The sequence below is a fragment of the Lithobates pipiens genome, unplaced genomic scaffold (genome assembly GCF_037356315.1).
Source record: "Lithobates pipiens isolate NorthernLeopardFrog02 unplaced genomic scaffold, aLitPip1_a1.2 Scaffold_22, whole genome shotgun sequence".
Taxonomy (NCBI): Eukaryota; Metazoa; Chordata; class Amphibia; order Anura; family Ranidae; genus Lithobates; species Lithobates pipiens.
Genome location: NW_027507784.1, coordinates 99,941,087 through 99,958,661, shown reverse-complemented (window position 1 = coordinate 99,958,661; position 17,575 = coordinate 99,941,087). Strand labels below are relative to the sequence as shown.

Below are 17,575 nucleotides of genomic sequence, written 5' to 3'. Positions count from 1 at the left end.
TCTTTTTTGTTTTACTGCTCTGTACTCAACACTGTTACTGATCTTTCCTCATTATATTACTGCTGTGTGCAATCTTCTATAGACAACTATGCATCTCATTTTTTACTCCCCTATGTATGAGGATAGAGAGTGCAAAGTTTAGAACCCCTGTCAAGTTTTAACTACTATTTGTCTTGCAAAACTGCTCACACTTCAACAGAAAAAAAAAAAAAAAAAAAAAAAAAAAAAAAAAAAAGGGAAAAGCTCTCTACCAAAGCCCCAGATAGCAATAAAACCCAGACAGGGGTTCTAACCCCAAATCAAAAACTTAGAGAGAGAAAAAAAAAAAAAAAAACATTTGAGCTGGATGACAAAAGTCCAAACACAGGAGTTGAAAAAATTTACCAAGATTGAGGGAATGAATCCCCCCACAAGAATCATTAGATTCAGGATATATCTACCACAACAAATCGCTGCAAAACCAAGAAAAGACCACCATCACAATCACTACTAGATCCAGGGAATAACTCTTACCAAAAACAAAAGAAACGTGTAAAAATGACTCAAAAGTGGCAACAGTATAAAAAAAAATTAAAATATTACACAAAACATCCAATACAATATAATGACAATTAGTCCATGGATAAACACACAGAGAGTCTGTGGTAAGTGGTATTACATCAATTATAGCAATAGTAGATAAATGGTAGGGTGGATGAAAGATAGATGGACAATGGATAAATAAAGAGTGGGTGGATGGATGGATGGATGGATGGATACATGGATGGAATGTGGTTCACTTCTGCAGCTCCGGTAGGATCTGGGCAGAATCGCCTCATAAAGCAGATTTGGTGAGCACAGGATGATGATTAAAGAAGGGAACATGGATCATAGTGTCCGACAGCAAGTCCATTCATAATGGCTCCACGAAGGGTCTTCGTGTTTGGGTCCTCGAGCAGATCCCACCTGTGACTCTGCGGTGGAGAGGTACTATATTGTCTGCCACAGGGAAACTTTTTGGACATACTATCTCAGCACCTTATCACCAGGGGGTCTGAATGAGACGTTGGAAGTATGGACCAGTGTGTATTTTTTGTATGACTTATTAAAAAAGAAAAAAAAAATGTAAATCATTTTTTAAGCTTTTATTTTATTTTTCTGCTGTCAATGGTCCCCATTACCCCCTTTTGTCTTGTTGTAGTGGTCATATTTTCATACTGCACTATAATAATGACAATCACTCCCTTTTTTGCCTGTATTAGTTATTTGGCCTTAATGCATTTTTCACATGCGTTTTAAGAGAAATTAGTATTTTTTTTCCCCTTTAGTTTGATTCCCCATTTATCGATTTCTGTCCCTCCCGACCCCCTTCAGACCATGTAGTATGAGTATTTTTAGGCATCATGTAGAGTCTTCACACTTACCAGGTCCCCTGTACTCTTTCATTCACAACTATAACACAGTTGTTTTCTTTTTTAGAATACATGTTATTTTACCCTGGTTTTCTTTTATATTTGTTGATATAGCACGTTCTAGTATTGTAGTTTAGAAATGTTACCAGTTTCATGCCTTTCATTTATTTTTATTTTTTAGGGGGAAGCCTTGAGCTCCTCTTTAAAGCAGACCTGCAGTCATTTTTGCAACTTTCCATCTAATAAATCTTCTGCCCTTGTTGTTTTAGCTTTATGCAGGCCATACACGGTCGAATTTCGAACTAATTTTCTTTTCAAAATCAGAAAATTCGTTTTTTTTGTGATCCGATGATGCCACCATTGATTTTCGAAATTCGGCCAACCAAGCCTTCAATTTCACCTCATGTTGCTACAGAAAAATTTTCTTGGCTGGGAATCTTCTTTTCTCTCCGTAAATTTTCATTTATCTCCGTACATTTTCTTTTCTTATTACGTTTCTCGCACGATTCTCCCATCATTGATTAGAAAATCGTTCGTTTTTCTAAAACTTTCCAACATGTCCGATTCCTCAAATTTTATTTCCGCACGAAAATCGGCTGTTGCTGCAGCCCACTAATGGGGCGAAATTCATAGATACGATTTTCGAACCGTGTATGGCAGGTATTAGATGGTAAAAAATATATAAATAAATAAAAAAAATGAATATTTCTGCCAGTAAAAACCTTATACAGCCCACTTCCTGTTTCTTGGCTGGTCATTAGCATAGGCTTATGACATCACGCACAGCTCTCTCTAGTGTGTGTGTGTATAAATATAGGGAAGTGAACAGGCAGCAGCTTCAGCTGCCCACAGTTAAAATGGATGCAGCCAGACTTCATAGAGGGAGATTTCTGCAGCATATTTGGCAAGTACAGAATCACAGTATATATAAAATAAAATAACCGCAGTTCCTCTTTCAGGCGTTTTATGCTTGGCATTAACCTCAGCACCCTGCTTTTTGCCATTTCCTGTTTACTGACCCTTACCACAATTATTACTTGATCTATGGAACGACCCCCACCAGAAATATAACTGGATCCAGGGAACGACCCCCACAGCAATCACCACTATACACAGGGAACGACCCTCCCACAAACACTAGATCCAGGAAATGACCCCCCCACCACAAACATCACTGGATCCAACAAATGACCCCCACCAAAATCACCACTAGATCCATGGTAAGATCACCACTCTACCATGAGATCCAGGGTATGAAAGCCATCACCATATTTAAAGAATGACCCCCAACACAAATCAACATACACAGGGAATGACCCCCCATCACAATCACTAGATACAGGGAAATCCCCCCTTGACTCAGGGAAGGACTCCCACCACAATCAATACTTGATCTAGGGAAAGACTTCTACCACAAATATCCACTAGATTTAAGGAATAACCTCTAACCACAAGCATTACTTGATTCAGGGAATGACCCCCACCTCTACAAAACCATTACCTGATCAGTGGTAAGACCCCTATCGCAGTAACCACTAGATCAAGGAAATGACCCACACTACACACATTGCTGAATCCAAGACACCTCAATATTACTAAAGCTAGAAAGTGGGGAAGTGTTATACCCATTTGCTAGGCTAGACCCACAAATTTAGGCCAGGGAAATGGCTGTTCCCATCAAAGGTTTCTCACACCAGTTCTCTTCTAATACACCCACCTGACTCTTTTTCTTCTCTTCTTCCTTTCTTTTCTTCTCCTCCCTGATCTGAGCCAACCGCTGTTTCTTTCTCTCCAATTCTGCCTTCAGTTCACTTTTATCCGACATGATGAGAGATCTGGAAAGATGAAAAAAATGTTAAGGCTGGCGTCATCTAAATGAATATTTCAGCTCTGAGCAGACACCAGCGTGGTGAATCATCTGTTGGCTCCTATTATCTTATACAGATTGCAATAGCCAAATTTCTGCAATGGTAAAAACGGTGACCACAAATCATTTTTTCCATTTTACACATTCTGTGATTTACCATCATCAACGCAAAGCTGAAATACTGAGCCAGCTTTACGCTGGCCTTCAGTGGACCATCTGATGTGTTCCCAAACTTGCTGCCAGTCCACATAAATTTCACAGTAACACAGATCCTCCACACATGGAGCCTCGCCACACAAATATGCGACAAGGAGGTAAAGATGTATATTCAGCATGGAGTGATCACTAAAAACATTCCACTGTGTCTTCTGCAACAACTATATATATATATATATATATATATATATATATATATATATATATATATACATATACACACATACACACACACACACACACACACATACATATACACATACACACACACACACACCCCTGGAATTTAGCTATTCTAACAATAAGAATTTTCATAACATATCTAAAATGTACCTTTCAACTCATTTAACAAGCCTTTTTAGTGAATGATGTAAATGTCACTCAGCACTGGGCCTGGAACAATGTCAGAAATGGGGCTGCCAAGTTATATAGTTAATTGAGAGATCTCAGCAACACACAAGTCTATTAAATCACATTGCATCTTCCTCCCAAGCTTTAAGTTACAGTACAAGTCAGAACACATCAGCATTTCTTGTAAACACCTTTAATCCATGGACAGGACCGCAAAATACTTAAGACAAGCATTTAAAGTATAACTTCTCTGCTGCCAGACAAACTGGCAGTACATTTCTAAACCCCCAAAATGTCTGGGTTGAAGTGGACCTGTAATTTTTGGCACACACAAATCATAAAAATAAACTTGTACTTTTGGTTTGCAAAGATTAAAACCCTCTTCATCTTGTATGTGGTGCCAGACGCTTAGGCTGTAGGAGGTTGGTTTATGTGATTGATGCGGAGAATATGAAGCTATACAGAGAAGACTGGAGGGAGACAGAGCCTTGAAATTATGTACACGGTTGCTCCAGCTTTGTCCCAAGCTCAGGAGCACAATGGTACTTGCCACACGTCAAGGTTCCTCATGAGATACCATCCAAACACAAAAAGAAAAATCTGCGCTGCAAGGAATAACGTACTATATAAAAAAGCAGCTAGCACAGTTTAGCATATGCTATACAAACAAAATAGTAAGAAAATATATATATATATATAACATTTTGCTATAAGTTATATACAGTATACACTACAAAATAAACAAATTGATCTCAGAAAGTCATGTGTCCATAATAAAATCAACCACTCCTCTGATGCCGTCATTTCTGACTAAACACATTGGGCGGGACCAGAAGCCATGATATCAACATGCATCGCTAAGGATTCTGGATGTTGCCGTTTGACTGAGGCTTTTAAATCAAGTGTTTAGTGCTTCTAACCAATTTTTAATAAATATACTTGCTGGATTTATACTGCTGGAAGTGGTTTTGATTCTCTTTCATGTCATTTGCTTATATGGCGATTTGAATGGAAGAAGGAATCACTATGTGATGTGCCAAGCTATATGGGTATTGAATGCTATATTGGCAACAAATGCGGTTTGATGTCTCTGTTAAGAGTCACACAATCTGGTAAGCCTCAGATTGTTTGGTGAAGGACATCTGGTGTTTATGAATCTAAGGTGGAAATTCTACTAGAATTGTATCGATTGTATTTTTTTTTTTTAGGAATTCTGGGTGGTGGATTTATTATGGACACTTGGGACTCTGATATGAATTTAGTTTTTTATTTTTATTTTGATGTTTAACCACTTTAAGTCCGGGCCTCTTTTTTTAGATATGGTGTTTACAAGTTAAAAAGTTATTTTTTTTGCTAGAAAATTACTTAGAAAAAAAATTCTAATACCCTAGAGAATAAAATGGCGGTCGTTGCAATACTTTGTCACACCGTATTTGCGCAGCAGTCTTACAAGCGCACTTAAAAAAAAAAAAAAAAAAAAATTAAGACAACAGTAAAGTTAGCCAATTTTTTTTTTTTTATATTGTGAAATATAATGTTACCCTGAGTAAATTGATACCCAAAATGCCACACTTCAAAATTGCGGCCGCTCGTGGAATGGCGACAAACTTTTACCCTTAAAAATCTCCATAGGCGACATTTAAAAAAATTCTACAGGTTGCATGTTTTGCGTTACAGAGGAGATCTAGGACTAGAATTATTGCCCGCGCTCTACTGATCGTGACGATACCTCACATGTATGGTTTGAACACAGTTTTCATATGCGGGCACTACTCACATATGCGTTCGCTTCTGCGTGCAATGTCAGCAGAACGGGGCGCATTTAAAAACATTTTTTTCCCCTTATTTTACATTTTATTTTTACACTGGTTTTTTAACCACTTAAAAAAGGACAAGGCCTCTTTTTCAGACTCGGTGTTTACATGTTTAAAACAGTTTTTTTTGCTAGAAAAATTACTTAGAAGCCCCAAACATTTTATATTGTTTTTTTTTCTAACACCCTAGAGAATAAAATGGCGGTCGTTGCAATACTTTTTTTCACACGGTATTTGCGCAGCGGTCTTACAAGTGCATTTTTGGAAAAAATTCACTTTTTTGAATAAAAAAAAAATAACAGTAAAATTATCCCAATTTTTTTTATATTGTGAAAGATAATGTTACACCGAGTAAATTGATACCAAACATGTCACGCTTCAAAATTGCGCCCGCTCATGGAATGGCGTCAAACTTTTAGCCTCAAAAATCTCCATAAGCGACATTTAAAAAATTCTGCAGGTTGCATTTTTTGCGTTAGAGGAGGTCTAGGGCTAGAATTATTGCTCTCGCTGTACCGATCGCGACGATACCTCACGTGTGGTTTGACTACCGTTTTCATATGCGGACGCTACTCACGTATGCGCTCGCTTCTGCGCGCGAGCTCGTCGGAACGGGGTGTTTTAAAAAAAAAAAAATATTTTTTTTTTTTTTTTTCTTATTTTAATTGATTTTATTTATTTATACACTGATTAAAAAAAAAAGTAAACATGGGTCACTTTTATTGCCATTACAAGGAATGGAATGTAAACATCCCTTGTAATAGAAAAAAGCATGACAGGTCCTCTTAAATATGAGATCTGGGGTCAAAAAGTCCTCAGATCTCATATACCTTTAAGAGGTATGGGTGGAAGTGACGTTTTGACGTCGCTTCCGCCCTCCTATGGTATAGAGACGAGTGGGGGCCATCTTAGCCTCACTTGTCTCCATACCCAGCACAGGAAAGGACCCGATCGCCTCCGCCGCTACCGACGGCTCCCATAAGCGGCGGAGGGCGTGGGAGAGCAGCGGGAGGGGGGGTGGCACCTCTCCCGCCGCCGAAAGCGGTGAGCTCGCGGCGAACCCGCCACAGAGACCACCGTTATCGCACACAGGACTGGCGCCTGAAGAGATAGATATCTCGGTTGTGGCAGCAGCTGCTGCCTTTACTAAAATATCACTCTTCGGAAAAAAAAAAAAAAAAAATGGACATACAGCGGCATGCGCTGGTCGTAAAGTGGTAAAAAAATAAAAATAAAATTGTGTCACTTTTATTCCTATTACAAGGAATGTAAACATCCCCTGTAATAGAAAAAAGAAAAGCCTGACAGGACCGCTTAAATATGAGATGTGGGGTCAAAAAGACTTCAGATCTCATATTTATACTAAAATGCAATAAAATTTATATTATAAATAATTTTCTTTAAAAAAATGGCCCTTTAAGAGCTATGGGCAGAAGTGACGTTATGACGTCGCTTCCACCCTGCAGTGTCATGGAGACGGGTGGGGGCCATCTTCCCCTCACTCGTCTCCATGCACAGCACTGAGAAGGATCCGATAGCCGTCGGCAGAGGCGGAGGGCACCGGATAGTGGCGGGAGGCCCTCTACCTTCGATAAAAGTGATCTCGCGGCAGAGACCCCTTTTATCTTGTACCGGACCGCTGGTCGAACATGGAGATACCGAGGTTATGCCAGCTAGAAAATCTTTTTTTTTTTAGGCGGAGGGAAGTAAAAATCAATTAATATGGTTGTATGAGTGTGCACACCCTTACACTAATACTTTGCTGTGGACCCTTTTGATCAAAGCACTCCATCTTTTCGAGTATGTCTATCAGCATGGCACATCTTGACTTTGCAAAAATTTCCCATTCTTCTTTGCAAAAACAAATCTGTTCGATCGCGAGGGCAGCTCCTGTGCACAGCCCTCTTCAGAGCACCCCACAGATTTTCAACCGGATTCAGGTCTGGGACCTGGCTGGGCCATTCCAAAACTTGAATATTCTTCTGGTGAAGCCATTCCTTTGTTGATTTGGATGTATGGGTTGTGGTCATACTGAAAGATGAAGTTCCTCTTCATGTTCAGCTTTCTAGCAGAAGCCTGAAGGTTTTGTGCCAATATGGACTGATATTTGTAACTGTTCATAATTTCCTCTACCTTGACTAAGGCCCCTGTTCCAGCTGAAGAAAAACAGCCCTAAACCATGCTGCTTTTACTACCATGCTTCCTTCTGGGTATGGTGTTCTTTTGGAGATGTGCTGTGTCATTTTTGCACCAAACATGTTTTGGAATTATGTCCAAAAGGTTCATCCTTGGTTTCATCAGACCAGAACACATTTTCCTCATATGCTTTTGGGAGACTTCAGATGTGTTTTTGCAAAATGTAGTTAGGCTTGGATGTTTTTCTATGTAGGAAAAGGCTTCCACCTTGCCACTCTACCCCATAGCCCAGACATATGAAGAATACAGGAGATTGTCACATGTACCACACAGCCAGTAATTGCCAGACATTCATGCAGCTTTAATGTTGCTGTAGGCCTCTTGGCAACCTCCCTGACCAGTTTTCTTCTTGTCGTTTCATCAATTTTGGAGGGACATCCAGTTCTTGGTAGGTTTACTGTTGTGCCATATTTTCTCCACTTGATGACGGTCTTCAGGGTGTTCTATTGTATATCCAATGCCTTGGAAATTCTTTTGTACCCTCCTGACTGATACCTTTTTAACAATGAGATCCCTCTGATGCATTGGAAGCTCTACGCAGACCACGGCTTTTGCTATAGGATTTGACTAAGACATTTTTTAGGAAAGACCTACTAGAACAGCTGAACTTCATTTGGGGTTAATCAGAGGCACTTTAAATTATGACAGGTGTGTACTGACTCCTATTTAACATGAGTTTGAATGTAATTTCTTGATTCTGAACACAGCTACATCCCCAGTTATAATGCAACCACATAATTTTAGTTTTTATGTTCACTTCCACCCCCCCCCCCCCCCCCAAATGTGACTCTGTGTTACAAGGTTTCTGGTGTGTTAAATTTGGTGTCCTCGCTCTCACTCTCTCATTACTGGTCACTGGAAGTTCAATATGGCACCTCATGGCACATAACTCTGAGGATCTGAAAAAAAAAAAAAAAAGAATTGTTGCTCTACATAAAGATAGTCTAGGCTCTAAGAAGATTGCCAAGACCCTGAAACAAAGCTGCAGCATGGTGGCCAAGACCATACAGCGGTTTAACAGAACAGACACTCAGAACAGGCCTCGCCATGGTCGATCAAAGAAGTTGAGTGCACATGCGCAGCATCATATGCAGAGGTTGTCTTTGGGAAATAGACCTATGAGTGCTGCCAGCATTTCTGCAGAGGTTGAAAAAGGGGGGGGGGGGGTGGGGGGGGTCAGCCTGTCATTGTTTAGACCATCCGCCACACACTGCATCAAATTGGTCTGCATGGCCATCATCCCAGAGGGAAGATACTTCTAAAGACGATGCACAAGAACGCCTGCAAAAAGTCTGCTGAAGACAAGCATACTAAGGACATGGATTACTAGAACCATGTCCTGTGGTCTGATGAGACCAAGATAAACTTATTTGGTTCAGATGGTGTCAATTGTGTGTGGCAGCAACCAGATGAGGAGTACAAAGACAAGTGTGCCTTGCCTACATTAAAGCATGGTGGCAGGGAGTGTCATGGTCTAGAGCTGCATGAGTGCTGCCGGCACTGGGGAGATACAGTTCATTAGGGAACCATGAATGCCAACATGCACATTTTACATACTGAAGCATTTTCCCCACCCTTTGGAGACTGGGCTGCAGGGCAGTATTCCAACATGATAACAACCCCAAACACACCTTCAAGATGACCACTGCCTTGCTAAAGAAGCTGAGGGTAAAGGTGATGGACTGGTCAAGCACGTCTCCAGATCTAAACCCTATTAAGCATCTGTGGGGCAACCTCAAAACAGAAGGTGGAGGAGCGCAAGGTCTCCGGCATTCACCAGCTCCATGATGTCATCATGGAGGACGACAATGTCAACCTGTGAGAGAGGAGCGGCGCCACGTTCAGAGCATGCGTGCTCCTTCATTAAACGAACGAACGCTCAACCACACCTCCCGTCAATCACAGTTGACGTGATTGTTGTGCGACATCTTCAGGGTTGGGAACCGTCGGTAACTGCTGACCACAACCACCACTGCCCAACTGGACTACAGGAGCCCAAGCTACTTATGCCATGCACATTATATCTCACCAAAATGTGAGTTGATCTTACTTTTATTAAACATTGAATCCCCTCCCTCTCTCACCCATATTCACAGAGCCGCTTCTGCTCTCAACAGCTGGCTGTCCACACCAATACAGACCAGAACCCCTAAACTGGCACACCCAGACCTTGGAACTATTTCCATATCGCAGTAGTTGCATTTTTAGCGTTCCATCTTTTTTCATTTTAATCAATGGCAACCTGTGAAGCTCTGGTGAACTCCATGCTCAAGAGGGTTAAGGCAGTATATACGGTGGGGATCGAAAGTTTGGGCACCCCAGGTAAAAATGTGTATTAATGTGCATAACGAAGCCAAGGAAAGATGGAAAAATCTCCAAATGGCATCAAATTACAGATTAGACAATTCTTATAATATGTCAAAAAAGTTAGATTTTATTTCCATAATTTTCACTTTCAAAATTACAGAAAAAAAAAAAATGGTGTCTGCAAAAGTTTGGGCACCCTGCAGAGTTAATATCTTGTACTGCCCCCTTTGGCAAGTATCACAGCTTGTAAACGCTTTTTGTAGCCAGCCAAGAGTCTTTCAATTCTTGTTTGAGGTATCTTTGCCCATTATTCCTTACAAAAGTGTTCCAGTTCTTTGAGATTTCTGGGCTGTCTGTCACGCACTGCTCTTTTAAGGTCTATCCTTAGATTTTCAATAATGTTGAGGTCAGAAGATTGTGAAGGCCATGGCAAAACTTTCAGTTTATGCCTCTTGATGTAATCCCCCGTGGATTTTGAGGTGTGTTTAGGATCATTATCCATTTGTAGAAGCCATCCTCTCTTTAAACTTCAGCTTTTTCACAGATGGCATCAAGTTACCATCCAAAATTTGCTGAAATTTTATTGAATCCATTTTTCCTTCTACTCGTGAAATGTTCCCTGTGCCACTGGCTGCAATACAACCCCAAAGCATGATTGATCCACCCCCATGCTTAACAGTTAGACAGAGGTTCTTTTCATTAAATTCTGTGCCCTTTCTTCTCCAAATGTACCTTTGCTCATTCCAGCCAAAAAGTTCTATTTTAACCTCATCGGTCCAAAGAACTTGTTTCCAAAATGCCTCAGGCTTGTCTATACGTTCATTTGCAAAGTTCAAATGCTGATTTTTGTGGTGAGGACGTAGAAGAGGTTTTTTTCTGATGACTCTTCCATGAAGACCATATATGTACAAGTATCTTTATAGTGGAATAGTGTACCACAACTCCAGTGTCTGCCAGATCTTTCTGGAGGGATCGTGCAGTCAAACGTGGATTTTGAATTGCTTTTCTCACAATCCTGCGAGCTGTTCTGTCTGATATTTTTCTTGGTCTTCCAGATCTTGCTTTAACTTCCACTGTTCCTGATGACTGCCATTTCTTAATTACATTCCGGACAGAGGATATTGACATCTGAAAACGCTTTGCTATCTTCTTATAGCCTTCTCCAGCTTTGTGAGCGTCAACTATTTTCAGTTTTCTAGACAACTGCTTAGAAGAACCCATGGTGCTGATTGTTGGGGCAAGGTCAGACGAGTCTGGCCATTTAAAACCTTTGAGATTGACATCACCTGGTCTTTCCAGACAATGAAGGAGAACAATCCATGACACTGGCAGGTCTTAGCTTTGCAAAGGGGGCAGTGCATGCTATAAATTCTGCAGGGTGCCCAAACTTTTGCAGATGCCATTTTTTTGTTTTCTGTAATTTTGAAAGTGTAAATGATGGAAATAAAATTAACTTCTTTTGACATAAGAATGTCTAATCTGTAATTTGATGCCATTTGGAGATTTTTTCCATCTTTCCTTGGCTTCGTTATGCACATTAATACATATTTTTACCTGGGGTGCCCAAACTTTCGATCCCCACAGTATATTAGTGGTACCTTGGAGTACAAGCATAATTCGTTCCAGAAGAATGCTTGTAATTCTAAGCATTCTTATATCAAAGTGAGTTTCGCCATAGTCAATGGAAACTCAGATAATTCATTCCACAGTAACTTCTATTGTATGCAGTACCGCATGTGGACAGAGGTGGGAGGCACAGGAGACACTCGGAAACCACTCGGGTGCACTCGGCAACAGAGTGTTTCCTATCGGCTCAGAGCTTCACCGGTGCCCCTGGCCAAATGCGGTACTACACACTGCAGTCTTGAATCCTGCTCGTTTTGGGAGACACTTGCAAACAGAGTCAGGATTTTTTTTTTTTTTTTAAATAATAGCTTGTATTGCAAAACGCTTGTTAACCACAATCAGAGGCATATTATATAGAGAAAGATATATATATTATATAGATATATATCTATCTACATCTTCCTTATGATATAGGCCTGACATATTACCCTACGACAGTCATTCATTCTTCTATGGGCTGTTAGGGGCTCTTTGAGCTTTGGCCAATTGACCTCCTATCTGATTTTACCCGCACAGCTCCAAGGCCACTTGGCAGAACCAGCTGCATGACACCAACAATCTCTTTAGCTGAAAGGGGGGGGGGGGGGGTTTTACCAACAACCTAATCGGCATTTTTCCAAGGTCCTATGTGACAATGCAGTTCCCTGTCACAGCATTAAAAGGCAGTCTGGGCCCGGTTTCGTAGACAAAAGGCACAATGATGGTGCAGGTGTGTGCTGGGTTCTTAGGATAATCAGAGGTAGGGTTCTGGACTCCACCCTTCCGAGGAGTCCATGTGTGGTTGCAAGAGAGCATGCAGAGGGGTGTGCATGTCTGCACGGTGTTGTCTGGGACAGGACAGACAGAGGCCCAAGCCTGAGAGACGGAGCAGCAGGAAAGAGAGATAGAGAGCTGACAGAGGTACAGCATTTGTGCACAAGTACTGGCAAGTTGTGGTAGATGATCAGGACAATGGAGGCCTGAGCAACAGTGCTGTTATAGAGAGCCAGAAGGCTGAACATTGTTATAGATTATGTGTTGATGGTGGAATCACCTATGAGGGATAATGACTGCCGTGAAATTTTTTTCTTTGTGTTTAATAAAAGTGGGCAGAAAAGGAATATATGCCCTTGATTAGCTCATTGGTAGTGCTTTGCAGTGAGTCTAAAGAACCCCCAAGTTGTCACACCCCCATACATTTATTTAGACAAGGGTTCCCCAAGACATGAAAATTTTAGGGACTCCTCAGAGGTAAAATTGTTGAAAAAGGCTATCAAATATAGATAATCCAAATGCTTGTATCCAATAAAGAGGCAGCTGTTCTCTTCAGTGAACATGAATGTCAATACTAATTTACATTGATCTCAGTGCTTGGCACACTACAAAAAGCTTTGTGAAAAATTTCTTACAGTGTTACTAAACCCAGGAACCTGCATTCACTATATCTGGTCTCCCTCAGTACACAGAAAATACAAATGCAATTATTTTTGTAAATATAAAATGACTAAATACCTATTTTCATCAGCAGTTAGAGCAGTCTTGTGACTTAGATCAGTGTCTGGTTAAAGCTTGTAGGAGGAAATTTTCATTCTCCCACGATTGAGAATGCAGGACTCCTGACCGTCAGCACAGAGCACTCTCCCAAGAATAAATAAATAAATAAAAATAAAAAATAAAAAATAAAAACACACCACCTCTCTAGCAATGCACACCGAACTGAGAATGTGCGGCCTGTCCCCTGGCTTTGTAAATATCAGGATTTATACTGGGGACAGTAGAAGGAGGAGAGAATCAGAGAAGAAAAGATTAAAACAGCCTTTTTACACAATGCAGAGGATTAACCCCTTAGGTTGCACAGAGAGTATATAACAAGCATGCTTTACTGCATATACAGACTGATTTTACTGTTGTGTAAATAGAAAGATCCCCTAACAAGGAGATCACAGTACCCCCTGGTACAGCGGGACTTTTAAGGCAGACCAAAATATGAGTAAAAAATATATTACAAATTTATTCACAAAAATGATACACAAAATCGTTTTACAGAACAGTATAAAAATCCATACAGATATCAATGCGTGGAATCATACATATAAATATATACATACAAACAATCTCCACGTGTGGTGTTTAGGCAGTTGAACAGCACCTGCCAAGATACCACACGTTGAGATTGTTCCCCCAACAGCATAATAATTCTGGCAGATAACATCTTTGATATACTATATCTATCTCACAGCTATTTACTCTTGCTATGAGATTTATTCTCAGTTGTTTTGTTCATTTACAAATAAATGACTACAGCCATTTGTTCTCCTTAGATATGCCTCTGAAGAAGGGAAAGTTTTCCTTAGGGCTGAAAACAACTAATCGATTAATTTCATAATTGATTAGTTGTCGATTAATCGATTGCTATTTTTATAATCGATTAATCAGCCAGTAACAAAATGGGGTTAAAGTTAATGAGTCTGATGATATTTACTAGATTGACCCTTTAATAGTATATCTCTCCTCTAATAGTATATACAGTATATCTCCTCTAATAGTTTATACAGTATATATAGTCTGCACAACATCAAAGGTTTCATATATGGTTTTATCATGTGAACTCCAAAACGCCTGACATGTTTCAGGAAAACTAGGGCTGCAACTAATGATTATTTTCATAATCGATTAGTTGGCCGATTATTGTTTCGATTAATCGGTTAATAACCTTAAAAAAAAGTGTGGTGTATAAGTTAGTTAATATGTAAAGTTTAAAAAAAAAGGCAATTTATTCTTAAATATCTCTATGCAGTGGTAAATATAAATAACCAACTATATGGTTAGGGAGAAAAATATCTAATCAACTCTGAGAATAACAGACAGAAGAGATATACTATATATATTAGAGGGAATATACTGTATATACCGGTACCATTAGAAGAGATATACTGTATATACTATTAGAGGCTATATACTATTAGAGGAGAGATATACTGTATATACTATTAGAGGAGAGATATAATGTATAAACTATTAGAGGGGATATACTGTATAAACTATTAGAGGAGAGATATACTATTAAAGGGTCAATCTAGTAAATATCATCAGACTCATTAACTTTAACCCCATTTTGTTACTGGCTGATTAATCGATTATAAAAATAGTAATTGATTAATTTTATAATTGATTTGTTGTCGATCAATCGATTAGTTGTTTCAGCCCTAAGGAAAACTTTCCCTTCTTCAGAGGCATATCTAAGGAGAACAAATGGCTGTAGTCATTTATTTGTAAATGAACAAAACAACTGAGAATAAATCTCATAGCAAGAGTAAATAGCTGTGAGATAGATATAGTATATCAAAGATGTTATCTGCCAGAATTATTATGCTGTTGGGGGAACAATCTCAACGTGTGGTATCTTGGCAGGTGCTGTTCAACTGCCTAAACACCACACGTGGAGATTGTTTGTATGTATATATTTATATGTATGATTCCACGCATTGATATATGTATGGATTTTTATACTGTTCTGCAATACGATTTTGTGCATAATTTTTGTGAATAAATTCGTAATATATTTTTTACTCGTATTTTGGTCTGCCTTAAAAGTCCCGCTGTACCAGGGGGTACTGTGATCTCCTTGTTAGGGGATCTTTCTATTTACACGTTTTGGCATGTTGGCGGCAATGATATTGGAAAGTTTGATGCTTTCCTTTATGGTTCATCTCCTTCCTGTTCTTCCTGTATGTTCACATTTAACCACCTTCTCAGCACATAGGGAGCCCAAAACCTCCAACACACGTTTTCAGGAATCTTCAACGTTGGCACTCACTCTGACTTCTGCCAGGCTCTCCTCTTCTAATGTGATCTCCTTGGCAATCAACAGAGGTATCTGACCTGGCTGATACATGGCAGACATGGACAGCATCATAAACAGCTAATATGAAGGATATGTGACGTGTGTATCTGAGATTTGGATGAGTATGAATAAGGCCGCGTACACACGGGCGGATTGTCTGTCCAACTTAGTCCGCTGAACCGTGTTTCAGCGGACAATCCGCTCGTGTGTGGGCTTCAGCGGACTTTTTCAGCGGACTGTCTGACGAACAAAGTCTTACGGAATTTCCGAAATTTTGTCCGTTCAAACTTGGTTTTGTCCGTCCAAACTTGGTTTCAGCGGACAGTCCGCTCGTGTGTAGGCAAGTTGGACGAACTAAGTATGGCACATGCTCAGAAAGGATTTACACGGCCGAAGGTTGCATTGCAGTGTATTGGACGTCGTTTTTCTAGTCCCGTCGTACGTGCTGTACACGTCATCGCGCACGCTTTCAGCGGACTGTCTGCTCATCGTGTGTGGTCAAGTCCGTTCATGCAAATTTTGAACGGACTGTGTCGGATTGTCTGACGAACTTAGTTGGGCAGACAATCCGCCCGTGTGTACGCGGCCTAAGAAATGTGTCCGCAGTCAAGCAGAAGAACCTGCAAAGAATACTTTGTCCAATGGCAGACATCCTAAACTATTTTGTCTGTGTAGTCTATTATACCAACGTGATTACAGCTTAGTCAATACAAAAACAAGGGAAAGCTCCATATACAGGACCAGAGATGTGCATTTTGTATACGGACTTCTGGCCTGTTCCACTATAACATGCTGAGGAGAAAGGAGTGACCATAACCATATACAAAATTGTTTTAAATAACAAACATGTTATACTTACCTGCTCTGTGCAATGGTTTTGCACAGATCAGCCCCGATTCTCCTCTTCTCAGGTCCCCCCTGGCGCGCCTGACCCCCCCCCCCCCCATCAAGTGCCCCCAGAGCAAGCAGCTTTCAATGGGGGCACCCAAACAGGCATACTCCCGAGCCGCTGCTCTGCATGTCCAGATCACAATAGCTTGTACATGCATATAATTTATCTATACTGATATTGGATGCACACAGGTGTTGTTTTTTTTTACCTTGATGCATAGAATGCATCACAATAAACAAAAAAACATTCAGCCTTTAGAACCACTTTAAATGTAAATTAAAGCCAGTAGACTTTCTATGATGAAAACATTTTTATGTTTTACTGGCCCTCAGACATCTGAGGTCTGTCACTTAGGTATTCCTAAAGCGGAGTTCCACCCAAAAGGAGAAGCTCAGCTTGTCTGCCTCCTCCCCCTCTCCACTGCCACACTAGGTATCGGGGGTAAGGGGTGGGAGTGGGTACCTGGTTTTGACAGGTACCCCGCTCGCACTTCACCCCTCCTCCTCCTTTCCCCGCAGCCGACCCATTCACAAAGCTCAGTGCGCTTCATGCATGTGCAGTAGGATGCTGGCTGTGTCAAGATGGCAGCGCCCGCACCCGATTGAGAAAACAGCTACAGTGAGGACACCGCTGGATTCCTGGACAGGCAAGTGCCCTAATATTAAAAGGTCAGCAGCTGGCTTCTGTGTTTACAAGTGACCGCTTTTCTCCCAATGGCTCCCACTGAGTGCAGGATGGGGACATGGGAGATGCAGGTGCCTTGGGTGCAGTGCGGACGCCAATACCCCCACTGGATGATCTCCCTGCAAGTGAGAGATTCAGAACCATCTATAGTGTGCGGGGTGCAAGCTGGGTGCTTTAGCTTACTACAGTAACAAAAGTAAGACACATGAAAGATGGAGCTTTTAAGGAGGGGGATTGCAGGATGCATTCCATGGACAGACCCATCACCCGAGCAGTACGGGATGGCTGTCGGCCACAGCACACTTTGACACAGACAGCAGTAGCCCGGTCATATGTGTGCACCGGAGCATACAGCTCACCGGCTGCCCCTGGATCAGACGGGGCATGTCGTGGCCGAACCAGCGCGTA

At 40.8% G+C, this 17,575-nt stretch overlaps 1 protein-coding gene across 9 annotated transcripts in view; it reads right to left on the bottom strand.

Annotated features, from left to right (window-relative positions):
• The window catches only part of DYNC1I2 (dynein cytoplasmic 1 intermediate chain 2), a 160,521-nt gene that overhangs the window by 127,499 nt on the left and 15,447 nt on the right, over nt 1-17,575 (bottom strand). For all 9 annotated transcript variants that reach the window (XM_077447990.1, XM_077447992.1, XM_077447994.1 and 6 more), the window contains exon 3: nt 3,109-3,226. In XM_077447990.1, the coding sequence (XP_077304116.1) occupies nt 3,109-3,216 (108 nt within the window). In that variant the 5' untranslated portion in view covers nt 3,217-3,226. The remainder of the gene's footprint in view (nt 1-3,108; nt 3,227-17,575) is intronic.